General features: G+C 36.7%; 2 protein-coding genes and 6 non-coding genes across 8 annotated transcripts; 3 read left to right on the top strand and 5 right to left on the bottom strand.

Moving 5' to 3' along the window:
* The first annotated feature begins 546 nt into the window (after window positions 1-546).
* Window positions 547-2,130, top strand: LOC131939816 (dermatopontin-like). The gene is made up of 2 exons (XM_059298345.1): window positions 547-843; window positions 1,674-2,130. The coding sequence occupies exons 1-2, from the start codon at window positions 624-626 to the stop codon at window positions 1,964-1,966; spliced, it is 513 nt and encodes a 170-aa protein (XP_059154328.1). The 5' UTR covers window positions 547-623; the 3' UTR covers window positions 1,967-2,130.
* A 2,694-nt stretch (window positions 2,131-4,824) lies between these two features.
* Trnat-ugu (transfer RNA threonine (anticodon UGU)) lies at window positions 4,825-4,899 on the bottom strand. Its single transcript has one exon. It is a non-coding gene; the product is annotated as a tRNA-Thr (tRNA).
* A 2,387-nt stretch (window positions 4,900-7,286) lies between these two features.
* Window positions 7,287-7,359, top strand: Trnat-ugu (transfer RNA threonine (anticodon UGU)). The gene has a single exon. It is a non-coding gene; the product is annotated as a tRNA-Thr (tRNA).
* Window positions 7,360-7,939: 580 nt separating this feature from the next.
* Window positions 7,940-8,012, bottom strand: Trnat-ugu (transfer RNA threonine (anticodon UGU)). Its single transcript has one exon. It is a non-coding gene; the product is annotated as a tRNA-Thr (tRNA).
* Window positions 8,013-8,529: 517 nt separating this feature from the next.
* Window positions 8,530-8,611, bottom strand: Trnas-uga (transfer RNA serine (anticodon UGA)). The gene has a single exon. It is a non-coding gene; the product is annotated as a tRNA-Ser (tRNA).
* A 165-nt stretch (window positions 8,612-8,776) lies between these two features.
* On the bottom strand, window positions 8,777-8,849 carry Trnat-ugu (transfer RNA threonine (anticodon UGU)). The gene has a single exon. It is a non-coding gene; the product is annotated as a tRNA-Thr (tRNA).
* Window positions 8,850-10,976: 2,127 nt separating this feature from the next.
* LOC131939823 (dermatopontin-like) lies at window positions 10,977-12,503 on the top strand. The gene is made up of 2 exons (XM_059298353.1): window positions 10,977-11,261; window positions 12,162-12,503. The coding sequence occupies exons 1-2, from the start codon at window positions 11,051-11,053 to the stop codon at window positions 12,452-12,454; spliced, it is 504 nt and encodes a 167-aa protein (XP_059154336.1). The 5' UTR covers window positions 10,977-11,050; the 3' UTR covers window positions 12,455-12,503.
* A 904-nt stretch (window positions 12,504-13,407) lies between these two features.
* Window positions 13,408-13,489, bottom strand: Trnas-uga (transfer RNA serine (anticodon UGA)). The gene has a single exon. It is a non-coding gene; the product is annotated as a tRNA-Ser (tRNA).
* Between the last annotated feature and the right edge of the window lie 1,579 nt (window positions 13,490-15,068).

Raw genomic sequence — 15,068 nt, 5'->3', positions numbered from 1 at the left:
TATAATATATATATATATATATATATATATATATATATATATATATATATATATATATATACAGTCTACATAGGCCTATATATAGTTGCAATTGGCGTCTCCGCACTCCCATTTTGCCTAATGGCATCAATTTGTACGCACATTATATTAATCCAACAAATTAAATTTTGCAATCGGTGTCTCGCCCCCCCCCTCCCGGGTGATATATATATATATATATATAAAGTTTATAGTAAAGATGTTTATAGTCAGTTATTAACCCATGTGGATTAACTCTAAGTAATGACAAAAAGCGTATTTCTTCTATATATTTTGTCAGTTTTCTCCAAGTTTTTACTTGCTAAATGGTGTCATCTGACCACTCACTGACTATTAGTCATTTTGTTCTGTTTACCATCAGCTAACAAATTCTCACATGACGCATCCGCTTAATTTTACCCTTCGCAACCTGACTGTGTCCGCATTACGTCCACCGTGATACAGGATATTATAGAAACAGGTCAATCCCTTTCCGGTTTAGAAACGTATAAAACTAGAACCACTCAGTTAACGAAATAAGAAACAAGATATCACTAGTTTACCCAGTCGATTCACACTAGACCTGTTAGCCGTATAATAAATTAATGAAAATGTCAATTTCACTGAGTGCGTTACTGGTCGTTGCTATAGCAACCGTGGAGACATTCGCCTACGTCAACGACTGGGACCAGCCGTTTGATTTCAGATGTCCGTCTGGTCAGGCCATCAGCTACATCTCTAGTATCCATAGCAACCGTCACGAGGACAGGAGGTGGGAGTTTTTGTGTCGGAGTGTGGGAGCTACACACTCTTGTGAAGACAGCGGTAAGAAATAATTAGCTCTAAATTCTCTAATTGCTAATTAAAAGTAAGGTTAGTTGCTCTTGTCACTAAAATAGGTAAGCCAAGAACTTTTAAAAGAGTTCCACATTTCGAATTAACTTAAGACCAGACAGGTTTCAGGTTTAAAACATTTTTTTTACTCTTAACGCATTAAAAAAAAATTGGCCAATATTAAGAAACATGCTTCCTTGCCTACCAATTTAATGTTACTGTTTTAAAATAAAAATGTAAGGTGGTATGAAGGACTTTTGAAACACGCTTGTACCGTTTTACAAATTTTTACCCGCGGAATCAATATCTAAAAGCGATTATATAGTTTTAAAAAAAAATCCTAGTGAATGTTATTAAAAGAGATGTTTGCATAAACTTGGTGATAATGTGAATTTTGTATCAGTTTTGTAAAAAATTAGATGTATTTTTTTATTATTCACATTTTATGTGATTAGACAAATATTTGTAAACATCAGAAGCTTTGGGTTTCAAACAAACATTCCGTAACAAGGTAACGCTGACGTTTAATATAAACAGATATTTACCAAAAGTAAAGTTGGGTTTCTGGTGCCAAATTAATGACGGTCATGGGAAATCAATATTATAATTTCGAATGTGATATGACTAAGATTAAAAAAATGTGTTGATTTTTTGAGAAATAAGTTTTTTTGTTAACTACACAAAATTCGTAAGAAGCAATGGTTTTTTTTTTTTTTTTTTTTTTTTTTTTTTTTTTTTTTTTTTTTTTTTTTACACGAATCGGACTTATGCGAGTGTTGTTGATAGAAACATACTTTAATATAACAATTTGAACATTCCAGGTTACGTGAACGACTTTGACCAAGCACTGGCCTACACATGTCCAGGTGACAAAGTCATGACCGGCGTGGCCAGTTACCATAACAACCGTCACGAAGACCGCCGGTTCAGATTTCAGTGCTGCAACATCTCCGGCAAAACGCCGCGCAACTGCTACGTCACCGGTGACGTCAACACCTGGGATGGCAAGCTGACCTTGAACGTTGCGGAGGGCAGTGTGGTCAAGGGCGCTTTCAGTCACCATAACAACCGCCGGGAAGACAGACTTTGGAGATACAGCATCTGTAGTATTTAAAAAAACGATGGTTTGTGAAGCATTTATATTTAAGACGTGTTTTCTCTCTGAGAACTTTGTAAATGTCCGGATGTATTTTATGTTTATTTTACGTTATACTTTATAACTACAAAAATAACGCTCAGGAACCAAACGGAATAAATACAGTTTAACTTTTAAAACTATGTAGGCCTATTTGTTTTATTTATTTATTTATTAATAGAGGAATTTTAAAATACGTTTTAAAATTTTAAAATTTCAAATACATATTTCATTGCTTATAAACTATCGAGTCCCTGAGTCCACCCAGCTCTGTTGGGTACCTGAATTACGTTAAGAAAAAATGGCGGCTGGTCAAAGTTCTGACCACACTGCCTCCCCACCCCCCTTGTATATACAGGTCATTGAAGCAGATGAACTCTACTTCCTCTACCTCATATGTCTTGGTTGGGCAAGAACAGGATTGATGAGTCGAAATTCGGCAAAGACAATTTATTAATATCAAACAGACAACCATTTTTCTGACAACTTACACGAATCATAAAACAATGGTTAAACATTGGCAGACATATGTACACATTGTTGAACCACACTTGAGCAGGTTTTGTACACACAGTAATACCTGTGTTTTGTAACACATAGGGAAGCAAATAAATAAAGAAAAGCAGGCTGAAATATTTTGTCGCAATTGTGATCGAAGAAGAAGACTACATAATGAAACTATATGAAAAATACACATTATCCTATTTAATATAACTCTACACCATCCACCACATATTAGATAACATAACTTTACACCATCCACCAAATATCAGATGACATATCTCTACACCATCCACCAAATATCAGATGACATAACTCTACACCATCCACCAAATATCAGATGACATAACTCTACACCATCCATCAAATATAAGATGACATAACTCTACACCATCCACCACATATCAGATATCATAACTCTACGCCATCCACAACATATCAGATAACATATCTCTACACCATCCACTACATATTATCAGATAACATTACACCATCCACTACATAAAGCCTCTAAAAACTAGATAGAGACTACTAACAAGACGATCCCAACATATTGGCTCCTGAAAGAATACATCTAACGGAGCCATGATACAGCAACTCACATTAACGTCAAGCTTTGCCTCTACCGCTAAATCTTAGAATAGTTTGTGTCCCTTATGTAAGGGATCCAAAATTAACTAAAACATAATAATGACACTTGTATGTATAGTTATTTATACAGTTTAAAGATTAAAAATTTAAAAGGATAATTTAAGATTAAAAGTCTAGGGGTCTTATAAATGATTGAAAGCTAGAGTTAACTTAAAGTTCTCAACAGAGACTAGTAATTACATATATTATGTATTGTCAATGTTATAGTTGTAATGATAGATAAGAAAGAAAAGTACATGATGAGTTTTGTTTTTATGTTTATTATTTTTAACAATTTAATTATTCTATAAAGTTGTTTCTCTTGTTTTTTTAATGATTTGTATAGGGGAAGTAATGCAGTAAGAAAGGGGTGCAAAAACAGATCGTGTTGTCTCTATTGGGTAAAAATAAAATATTATTTAATTAAGTTTGTATGATTGCACTTGAAAGCCTACAGCCGTGTGTAACGAAGTAACCTTTTCTGCGAAGACACGAAGTGGCGTATCATCATATGGTAGAGAGAAACTACTTTTAAACAAAGAACAAGAATAAACATACACCCTGTGTTAATACATTGCGTATTTTTACTGCTGAATTATTTGTAAGTGTTTAAAGGTTGATCTACACAACCACCCCATAAAATAATTCATATTCATTCGTGCGAAAAAGCGTCCCTATCTATTATGGGTAAGGTTGAAGGGCGTTTTTATGCTGTAACTGTAATTGATTCTTAAAGGTATTTTTTTTACCTCGTTACACAATCAACAGCTTATTCAGTACGTAAAGCTTTGTAAAATACAATTTTCTCAACATCAACTTTAGTAAAGCCGCTACGAATTGCCTTTTTAATTTTAATTTAGGTCAGAGCCGGTAAGATGGTGAGGGGTGGGTGGAATATATTTATAATTAGAATAAAGAAAACAAACAACGTTAAATGTAAAATAATTATAAATTCTACCCAACACATAATTTAACGATTTGATGTTAATTATTTAGTTTTGAAACTAATTGATTTATAATTATATAAAAAAAATCAATTCGTATCAAAACTAAATCATTAACATCAAATCGGTAAAATGTGTGTTTTAAAATTATATCAAACAAATCAATTCGTTTCAAAACTAAATCATCAACATCAAATCGGTAAAATACGTGTTTTATAATTATATCAAACAAATCAATTCGTTTCAAAGCTAAATCATCAACATCAAATCAGTAAAATATGTGTTTTATAATTATATCAAACTAAACTCGTGCAAAAGAAGAAATGCTACCCTCTTGACAGATGGTCATATTTGTTATAACTTTGGCGGGGATGTGAAATTGTGACTGTGTCATAGTTCAAGAACATCCAATATTATATTGACTATTTATTAATTTTCTTTTGGCTGTAAACCCAAAATTTAAATATATCTGTATAATTTTATATAATTCTCTGCATGGGTCCATGTGATACACCACGTAAACGCACGCCGTTACTCCCTCGCTCTCCAGGCATATCACTACCACCCCCACCCGCGCCAGTCTGGTGAGGAAAAGTAGAAAATAAAATCTGAAAAGTAGAAAATAAAACAACTAAATAGCGGCGTATGCTTACGGCGCGGGTCAGCTCGCTTGATACATTTCCGTTGCTTTTATCTCCATGAGAGAAACTACAAAATCTTCTATAAATTAAAAAGATAACCTTTTAATTATATTAGCAAATATTAGACCCCAGTGAGAACTGAACTCACGATCCCTGGTTCACAAGACCAGTGCTCTAACCACTGAGCTATAGAGTAAACGGTAATGAACAACATAATAACAATTGTTTTACGCAATCCGCACTGTACAAAAAGGGAATATAATTCAAATTTTGTCGGTATTATTGTGTCGAGTTTGTTAAATATTCACATATCACACAACTTAATTAATTCCAAAATCACAACCTGTATTTTGTTCATGGATGAACAAACGATATGGTATCAAATCCAGAATAAAAAGTAAATTTAAATTGGAGTCAATAATTGCCTATATGGCTTATAACAAGTCAAATCTCAAAGATTGAAGTTTCGCATCTGGACTGACATAAGAGTCATTATTACGTCATTGTGGACTTGAAATCCCGCGTAGGTTCGAATCCTGCCGTCGTATGCAGGAAAGAATCGGATTTGATTTACAAGGTAGAAAAGCTAGCAACTAGAATGCACCAAACATATTTATAGATTGTTTCTGGTCTGATTAGCATACAAAGAGTTTTATCATGTCTTCCAGAATGATTTTTTTAAAAGCAGGTTCTACCTACCGGATTGAGATTTTTAAATCAACCGGAAGTGATCTTCCCTAAACTTTCTCGAATATTCTTATATAACTTGGAACATGCGTTTTTTGAGAAATCGGAAATAGCAAAAATTAGTACTTCCGGTCAACGGAAATTACTCAAAATTTGACAGAAGGTAAAGAATTAGATCTTTTACTTACATGTGAAATTTCATTTATCTATCTGAAATAGTACTCAAGTTATAGGCTTTTGAAAAATTAAAAGTAGAAAAAGTACCACTTCTGGTTATCGGAAATAATTCAAAAGTTGATACGGATCTACGATTTTGATAAAATACTTATATATGAAATTTCATCAACCTAGCTGTAACGGTACTCAAGTTATCGTGTTTACACACAGACAGACAGACAGACACACACACACACAGACACACAGACATACGGACAAGATTACAAAATTATGTTTTTCCGTATCAGTGAGGTGTAAAACGTCGAGATTTGTAAAAATCTCGATTTTTTTTTTTTGCACGATTACAAGACTTTCTCTATACTTCGTATATACGAGAAAGTAAAAAAAAAGTCTCTAAAAAAACTAAAAAATAACAACATCCGATTGCGGGAAAGAGTAGTTACTGAAGCCTAACAAAGAAAATAACCAAGAAACAAGTATGGCAGGTATAGAGAGGCTGGTATTTTAACTTTAGAAATTTGAACGCAAATTATAATTCTAGGTCATCAGCTGTTACTCTGTACTATGCAACAGAACAAAAAAATGAAACACACTAATCTTGTTTTATATTAAATCTCATTTCTGGTTCAGCGTTATATTCTTACGGTGTGATTTTTGTTTTATTTGACGATTCAAGAATAGAGCGAGCCTCGTTATTATGAACTAATATACTCTTTTCGACGACCACTAATATTTTGACAAACACAGGTTGGTTAAAAGTTATAAGTTTTGTTTTGCAATATTACAATCTCTATATTTTTATTACTGTGAATGTTAACGAAGCAGTTGCGAGGGGGTGGGTTGGATTTTAGAGGAGTTTTAATCCACGTCCTAAAGAACCCCGCAGAGGCGTAGCGAGGGGGGGGCATATGTCCCCAGGCGTCGACCTTAGAGGGCGCCAAAATTAGTTGGAAAAACAAATAGAAAGTTTGAGGGGGGGGGATGCAAATCTAAAGTTTGAGGGGGGGGGGGGGGGAATCAAAAGTTTGTCCCCGAGCGCCGGGAAGGGTAGCTTCGCATCTACCCCCCCTTCTTCCACCCCCCCCCCCACACACACAAACGCCTGCAAGGAAAGTTGCTTGACATTTAGTTACAGCTGTTTTCTACGGTGAATTAATTTTTGCGTTTTCTACGATTCCATCAACGTTTTTGATTATCACATACGAGCTGTCCCTCGTCGTAAGCATACGTCACTATTTAGTTGTTTTATTTGCTACTTTTCAGTCATTCATAATTTGTGAATTCGACACTACCCTCTCTTCCCCACTTCTCTCCCATCCCCATTCCCCTCCGTTCTGCCCTCCGTCCTCCCCCCCTTCCTGCTCCCCCTCCTCTCCTTGAAAGCGGCCGTCTGTGACGACAGTTTACAGACGACAATGAAAAGATCAAGAAGAACTTGGTTTCAAAGTGTTTAAAAGCATTGTAAACATTCGGGGTGAACAACAGCTCACCAGACTGGTGGGGTGTGGGTAGTAGCGTTAAGCTTAGAGAGCGGAGAAGGAACGGCTAAGCCCTTACTTTGTGGTGTCTTGTATGGTCCCCACGTAGAGAATTATGTATATAGATGTGGGGTCGGCGTGGTCAGGCCGGTAATCTTATGGTTGCTACCCAACCAAAACCAAACAGGTACTGCTTTGCTATTTCAATATCTTAAATTTAAACCTCGTAGCACAAATACAGGCCTCCATAGCTCAGTGGCTAGAGCACTGGTCTTGTAAACCAGGGGTCGTGAGTTCAATCCTCACTGGAGGCTAATATTGTTTTTGTGTGATAATATATTTTTTACAAAAAAAAAAAAGAACAAAATAAAGTACTTTGAAAATATTGATTACGAGCCGGCCCGCGGCATAACATACGTCGCTATTTAGTTGTTTTATTTTCTACTTTTCAGTAATTCATAATTTGTGAATTCGACAGTACCAACTCTTCCTCTCTATCACTATCACTACCACCCCCACCCCACCCCCACATGATCTGGTGAGCGGTGTTCACTCTGTTTACATTTTACAATCATAGAGACGGGTTTGGTGACGGCTATTAGGGGCAGATAATTTAGTTTGAAACGATTTTAAACTTACAGGAGGTAACTAAGAGGAGGCTGCTTTCACGTGGGGGGGGGGGGGGGGGGGGGTTAGTGTTTTTAAGCAAATATTTTCAATGGCAGCATTGGTACTGTCGAATTCACAAATTATAAATTTCTGAAAAGTAGAAGAAAAACAACTAAATAGCGACGTATGATACGCAGCGGGTCAGCTCGTTTAATTTATTTACGAAAGAAATGAAACCATTTTTTTTCGTAAATAAAAAACAAATCAATACCTAAAAAATATTACAGCCCCCAGTGAGGATTGAACTCACGTCCCCTGGTTTACAAGACCAGTGCTCTAGCAACTGAGCTATGGAGGCCTGCTGAGCCGCATTTTGCTCAAAGTATTATTTTCTCAAGTCTAGACATAAAGAAATATTTAGGCCTATATAGCTTACATTTACATGAGATAAAGTTTTGGATGGGTAAGGATTCACTATTTGATGATAAATTCTGAACGTCAGAGTTTCTTTCAGACATCTCGATTGATAGGGGGGGGGGGAGGAGGGGAGAGACTGGGGAAGACACAAGGGGAAAGGCAGGGTATAAACACTATTCATTGTAGCATTTGACTTGCAAAAGTAGCATTTATTAAACTGAGTTAGCACTTGTGCGGAGGAAGCAGAAATTATTAGTGTAAATTACTTGTTGTGAAAATGAAAAACATTTTTTAAATTGCCAGCGGTTTAGAGAAGCATACAGTCCAATACTATCTACAAATTACCGACAAAAGTAATGCGTATACCGTATATAGATAGTATAGGTTGTTTTTCAAAATGGAGGAGGGAACGCTACGTCAACTTAAGATAAGGTTGGGGAAATTTTAAACAAAAATAACGTCGTCGGCAGGATTCGAACCTACGCGGGAAGATCCCAATGGATTTCAAGTCCATCGCCTTAACCACTCGGCCACGACGACTGTATTTGTAGTGGAACTTGTAAACTTAAATCGGGCAGCCGTGCCTAATCCGTTAATTAAAAAAGATTTTCTGAGATCAATTTAATCCCCAGGTATCCCTGATAATTTATTCGATTTTACACACACTCAGTAAGTTATGCCATTAAAATAACAAAATGAATGTCAAGCCCCCAGTGAGGATTGAACTCACGACCCCTGGTTTACAAGACCAGTGCTCTAGCCACTGAGCTATGGAGGCACATGTTTGCAGTACCCTTTTGTATAAAAATAATTCTTCAAATCGACATGTTACTATATATATATTTGTTAACGGATCGAAAGTCTCCATCTGTTGACGGGCTCGTTTATTGTACGTGCTTTCAGTGCCGAATCAATTGCGTGTGGTAGCGAATCTATTTCTGTAACACCAACCAGGATATTGTAAAACATAAAAAAATAGTAAGTTTAAAACACGTTTTGCTCTAGTTCAGGAAAACAACTAAAATTCAAATTGTTTAAGCCTAGACCTATAGGCCTCGCTAGCAGAGGCGTAGCGAGGGGGGGGGGGGGACGGGGGGTGCGGACCGCACCTGGTGACACCATTTAGGGGGGTGACACCAAGGCAAAAAATAGTAAAATATATAGAGAAAAATTTGAGGGGGGGGGGGTGAAAATAGAAAGTTTGAGTGGGGGGGGGGTGCAAATCGAAAATTGAAAGTTTGTCCCTTGGAAGAGTCGCTACGCCTCTGAGGGGGTGACACCATTAAGTGCCGCACCGGGTGACACCCGACCTCGCTACACCACTGCTAGCAAGTTAATAATGTAATTCTTATCAAGGTTTTACGCGTTGTGTTTAGTTAAGGAATAAATATAATTTATTTGAAAAAAAAAATTAATAGGATTTAGAAGTAGCGATTAGCATTGCTAAAAACAGTAGGCTATTAACAAAGTTATTTTACAAGCGAATAGATTTATTTGCTGTGAAAAAAAGATTGGAAAAAAGAAAGATTAAACAAAATTCACATCAAGATTATGTAATCTATGCCTACATATTTACACGTCTTGAAAGGTATATAGCATAAATTGCATGCCCAAACAAACATAAAATCGCGAAGAAGGGTGCGGAAACCGTCAGTCAGGTGACATTTGTATCTTGCAGTTTATTGCATTCTGCTTGGTTAAAGTGCGAAAACGTTTGCGAAAATCTAAAGGGCGAACATGTTTGCGAAAATCTAAAGTGCGAACATGTTTGCGAAAATCTAAAGTTATAAACGCGTTTGCAAAAATCTAAATTGTAAACGTGTTTGCAAAAATGTAAAGTGCGAACACATTTGCGAAAATCTAAATAAAGTGTGAACACGGATTCGAAAATCTAAAGTGCGAACACGTTTGCAAACATCTAACCTCACACGAAACTGGACGTGCCAATGATTGATTAACAACTGCTTTATGAGTCTGTATACTTTAAAAAGCCACTGTGAAGCTTTAAAGTATATTTTACTAGTTTGAGTAACCAAAAACAACCTTGTACAACTTCATTAAAGCATAATTCTCCAAAATGTGTTGAGGATTTCATGAACGACAAATGCTTTTATTAAAAGAAGCAAATTAGTTTTATTTTCTGCAATATCGGAGCATTTGAAATATTACATACAAAACAGATTTTTATATTTCTTTACTTTTTACTTTTTTATCATTTGTCGTAAATAAACTTGATACCAAATAGGATACGCCTAAAATATTTGCGGTTAAAAACCTATGAGTACCTAGCAATCTAGGGTTTAATACTTGTACACGACATTTCTTCAACCTACTAAAACGGTAGGCCTATATATATAAATAAATATATATATATATATATATATATATATATATATATATATATATATATATATATATATATATATATATATATATATATATATATATATATATATATGTGTGTGTGTGTGTGTGTGTGTGCATGTACGTGTGTGTCGTGTGTGTGTTTGTATGGTGCATGTGTGTGTGTGTTTATGAAAAACAGTCCCTTTGATCAGTTCCTACACACACCACTGTAAAGAAGGATATAAGACAGGCTTTGAAAACATGTTTGGTGACACGATTTACAGAAAACGAATAAAAGCCAATGAGAAAACAGGAGTGGGGGTGGAGGAGAAAGTGGGGTGGGGGGGGGGGAGAAAGTTGGGTACGTGTTTTTTTATTCAACTGGGTCAAGTTCAAAGGCTTATTTTATTGTTCAAATATTTCTTTCTTTTCTGTCAAAAGCCAAAGATGGGCCCGTAGCAGTTACTAGAGATTTCGTGTTTGTTTTTAAGAACTTAATTTGTCAAAAGTATCAGGTTACAAATCCGGTTGTCGTTACTTAAATATAAGCAGCTTTGGCTAACACTAGTCACTACACGGAGAAGTGGAATTTGTATTGAATTAAAATCTGAACACAATTTATCAGTTACCAGCATGTGTATCTTCATTTACCTGCTGGTTTCCATGGCAACGATGTGCGTCCGAGGCTACGTGGTCAACGACTGGGACCAGCCGTTTGACTTCAAGTGTCCCCTGGGTCAGGCCATCAGCTACATCTCCAGCGAGCACGACGACTACTATGAAGACCGGAAGTGGGAGTTCCAATGCCGGTCTGTGGGTGAGACCAGAGATTGTGAACAGAGTGGTGAGTCATTTTAATTAGCAGATTCCTCATTACCGTCCCTTTAGGGAGCTAATAATTCGGTCCGCGTTAACATTTTCCCCCCATACAACACACATTTCAAATATATATATTTAAAGAAATAAACCGGGAATGATCTCCCCCAAATTTTCTCGAATATTCTTATATAACACTACGGGGGATGGCAACTCGGAATATAGACAATATTTTAAATCCATTTTAAATTACTTCAACTTTTTATAATAAAATAGAATCTCGTAGAAAAAAAAATTGCACACCAAGTGAACGCCAAACAAAATGTGCATAATAGTGAGGGATATTATTAGTACTTTATAAGTTCACATGCGTTTATTGAGAAATCGGAAACAGCGTAAATTAATACTTCCGGTCAACGGAAATTACTAAAAATTTGATAGAAGGCAGTGAAGTATATTATACTTATATATTAAATTTCATTTATCTATCTGAAATTAGCTTTTGAAAAATTGAAAGTAGAAAAAGTTCCATTTCCGGTTATCGGAAATCACTCAAAATTTGATACGTATCTACGATTTTGATATAATACTTATATATGAAATTTTATCAACCTAGCTATAACGGTACTCAAGTTATTGTGTTTACAGACACACATACATGCACACTCACACACATACACACACAGACATACGGACAAGATTGCACCTCAGGGAGGTGTAAAACGATTTTTTTTTGCACGATTAAAATAATTTCTCTATACTCTGTATATACGAGAAAGTAAAAAACTCAAGTAGGTAAATGGTCTATTGTGAAGTAAAATGTGTAGCTAACCTCAATTTCATAGAGAGGATCGCTTCAGTGGTTGACACACTTTTTTCATTTAAAATCAATCACTCTAACTACCATTATACTATTATCATTGACCAGGTTATGTAAACGAGTTCGATGAACTACTCACCTACGTATGTCCACATAACAAGGTCATCACCGGTGTCGCTAGCTCTCATAACGACCATTACGAAGACCGCCGGTTCCGGTTCCAGTGCTGTAGCGTTACCGGCAGAATCCTGACCGGATGTTACATCACAGGTGACGTCAATGTCTGGGACGGGCGACTAACACTTAACGTCCCAGAGGGTAAGGTGGTGAACGGCGCTTACAGCATCCATAAGGATTACTATGAGGACAGGAAATGGAGATTTAACATTTGCAGCATTTGAGACTTCCTTAAAAATCTTTGTATTGTTTATATTTATTGCCTCATAATGTTTTTTTTCTTTTGTAACATCTTAAATAATAAAATATAAAAAATGTCTATTTTTGTTTATGACAATTTTGTATTTTGTTTGGCACGCGTACCAAAAATTCCTACTTCTAGGTATAATAAAAAAAGTACCGAACCAAAAGTATCATTGACAATTAACTAGGAACTATTAATAAACCAAAACTTTAAATTCTAAAATCTAAACTTTATAATATACACAATACAGACCATAAACACACACACTCTAGTAACGCATTCTTTGTAATTTTCGTTAAAAAAAACCACCTCCAAAATTTAAATATTCCCTACATGTGTACTTTCATTAGGAGAGAATTTCTTAACTTATGTGGTTTAGTTTTATTAAAGCTAAAATGTATTAGCACCAATTGTCCGCTTATTGAGCTTCTGACACAGTAGATTCGAGGTACGAGGCACTACTTGAATGCACGGTCAAACTGCAAAGGCATCTACTGGCCCTACTCGCGTAACTTCGAATGTCCCAGATTTCTCGTGAGCACAATGGCGCCTACCTTTGTTTTAAAGAGCGTCCTACATTAGGGACAAGGTGAACTACAAAAGAAGATGGGAAAAAGTAAAATAAGAGCGGTGCTAGGCGCATCTAAGATAGTGTGCCCGATGGCGGTAACTAGTAAAATGCTTCATCGGTGGCACCTGGGCGGGGGTAAAAAATGTACAACATAATCTGGGGAGGGTGGGCGGCGGTGTAGATGCACCTACGCCCAAAGACTAGAATTCAAGAGAAGTACTGCCCACATTGTTTACATTTCTAGAAAGCAAGGACATATGTATAAAACTACACAACAGATAACGCGAGGAGGAAGCCCCCTCCTGAAAAAGATGTGTTTTTTTTTGTGTGTATCGTGAAAATTGTTTTTTTAAAAAAAGTTACGTCGTCGGCAGGATTCGAACCTACGCGGGAAGATCCCAATGGATTTCAAGTCCATCGCCTTAACCACTCGGCCACGACGACTACATTTGACTCACAAACTTGACAGCTTAAATCAGGCAGCCAGGCGTCATTCGCTTATATAAAAAAGGTAGGGTTGCTAAGATCAATCTAATCCCCAGATAAGCCTGCTAATTTATTCAAATTTACCTACACACATCCCGTCAGAAATTCTGTTGGTTTCATATGTTTGTTTGCTGAGTTGATTTTAAATAAATCTGGAGTGATCTCCCCTAAACTTTCTCAAATATTCTTATAAGAAACAACAAGGGATGGCAACTCGGGATATAGACATGATATACGAGAAAGTAAAAAAGGCTATTTCTATAACTGCGTCTATTAGGATTAAGTTTGTATCTATTATCTTCATTATGTCAAATCATTGTGGTAGCTTGTGGGACGGGGGGGGGGGGGGGGGACAGGGGCATGATGCGGTGGATGGAAGGGGGGTTAGGACATTAAAAACACAATGAAAGTGCACTGTTTTGTCACTTTGTGATTTTGTTTAAAAAATTCTGAACATTATAAAAACTCACACCATAATTCTGATCTAATATTGACGTATAGTTTTTAAAGTGTCTCATATCTGGACCAGTCTATATCAATGATCAATGATTGATGTATTACGTTTCGTATTGACCATGGATGATTGGTTTCCCGCCTTTAGGTCCATCGCCTTAACCGCTCGGCCACGACGACTACATTAGCAGTCGTCCTTGAAAATTTAAATCAGGCAGCCGTACTTAATCCGTTTTTTTTTAAAAAAAAGGGTTTCCGAGATCAATTTAATCCAGGGGCGGAACTACAGTGCCGCCAGACCCCGCAATGCGGGGGGGGCCCAGACCAATTGGGGGCCCAAAAATCCTGGCTAAATTATTTAAAAAAAAAAAAAAAAAAAAAAAAATTAGGTGGAGGTCGAGTTATCTTTCGTCTACAGTTACAAACAAACACGATTGTTTGTCAAACGTCTTTGAGAAAAATGCACAGTATATAGCTCGAGAGACCGCCAGACATATAGACAACTTCAAAGACGAAGCATCTGAAATTTGACTGTGCCGGCACGCTTTAAAATCGGGCTGGGGAAATGTTGCGGCGAGACGACTATCCTGGTCTTCTAGACGACCGGAAAAAGTCGGCACTATTGATGTAGATGTTAATCGGCGCTTTCTTGTCCCCTTCCCTTCCCAACTCTCCCCCCCCTGCCCCCTACCCCTCACCTCTACCCCTCACCACACCCTTACTCTTACAATAAGATGTAATGCATAGATTAACGAACCGTCTATAAACTGACCACTTCTGCACATTTTGTTAAAGACACTAGTCAGTAGTTGTTCATTTACCTGATGAACAGGGGCGGAACTACATTCCGGCTAGACCCCGCAATGCGCGGGAAGGGGGGGGGGGCAGGCCGTTTAGGGGCCCACGGCTGACCAAAATTAATATTTTTTTAAAATTTTGAATTTAATTTTTGCCTTAATATTTGGTTTGTAAAAGAAAAACACTGTAGCTGCGGTACGATTATCTTTATTTTACAGTCACTATACCACACTCTTCCGCAAAAGATAAAATCCATTACAGAAACTACAGTGTAAAATATAGGCAA

The sequence above is a fragment of the Physella acuta genome, unplaced genomic scaffold (genome assembly GCF_028476545.2).
Source record: "Physella acuta isolate Inbredline_101_S28 unplaced genomic scaffold, ASM2847654v3 ptg000296l, whole genome shotgun sequence".
Lineage (NCBI taxonomy): Eukaryota > Metazoa > Mollusca > Gastropoda > Physidae > Physella > Physella acuta.
Note: the sequence above shows the minus strand (reverse complement) of the source record. Positions and strands in the feature narration are given on the sequence as shown.

Bases quoted from the DNA above. Each gene is read 5' to 3' on its own strand.
- LOC131939823 (XM_059298353.1), top strand. From the start codon at position 11,051: ATGTGTATCTTCATTTACCTGCTGGTTTCCATGGCAACGATGTGCGTC. The intron at 11,262-12,161 runs GTGAGTCATTTT...ATCATTGACCAG, and splicing joins CAGAGATTGTGAACAGAGTG to GTTATGTAAACGAGTTCGAT.
- LOC131939816 (XM_059298345.1), top strand. From the start codon at position 624: ATGAAAATGTCAATTTCACTGAGTGCGTTACTGGTCGTTGCTATAGCA. The intron at 844-1,673 runs GTAAGAAATAAT...TGAACATTCCAG, and splicing joins ACACTCTTGTGAAGACAGCG to GTTACGTGAACGACTTTGAC.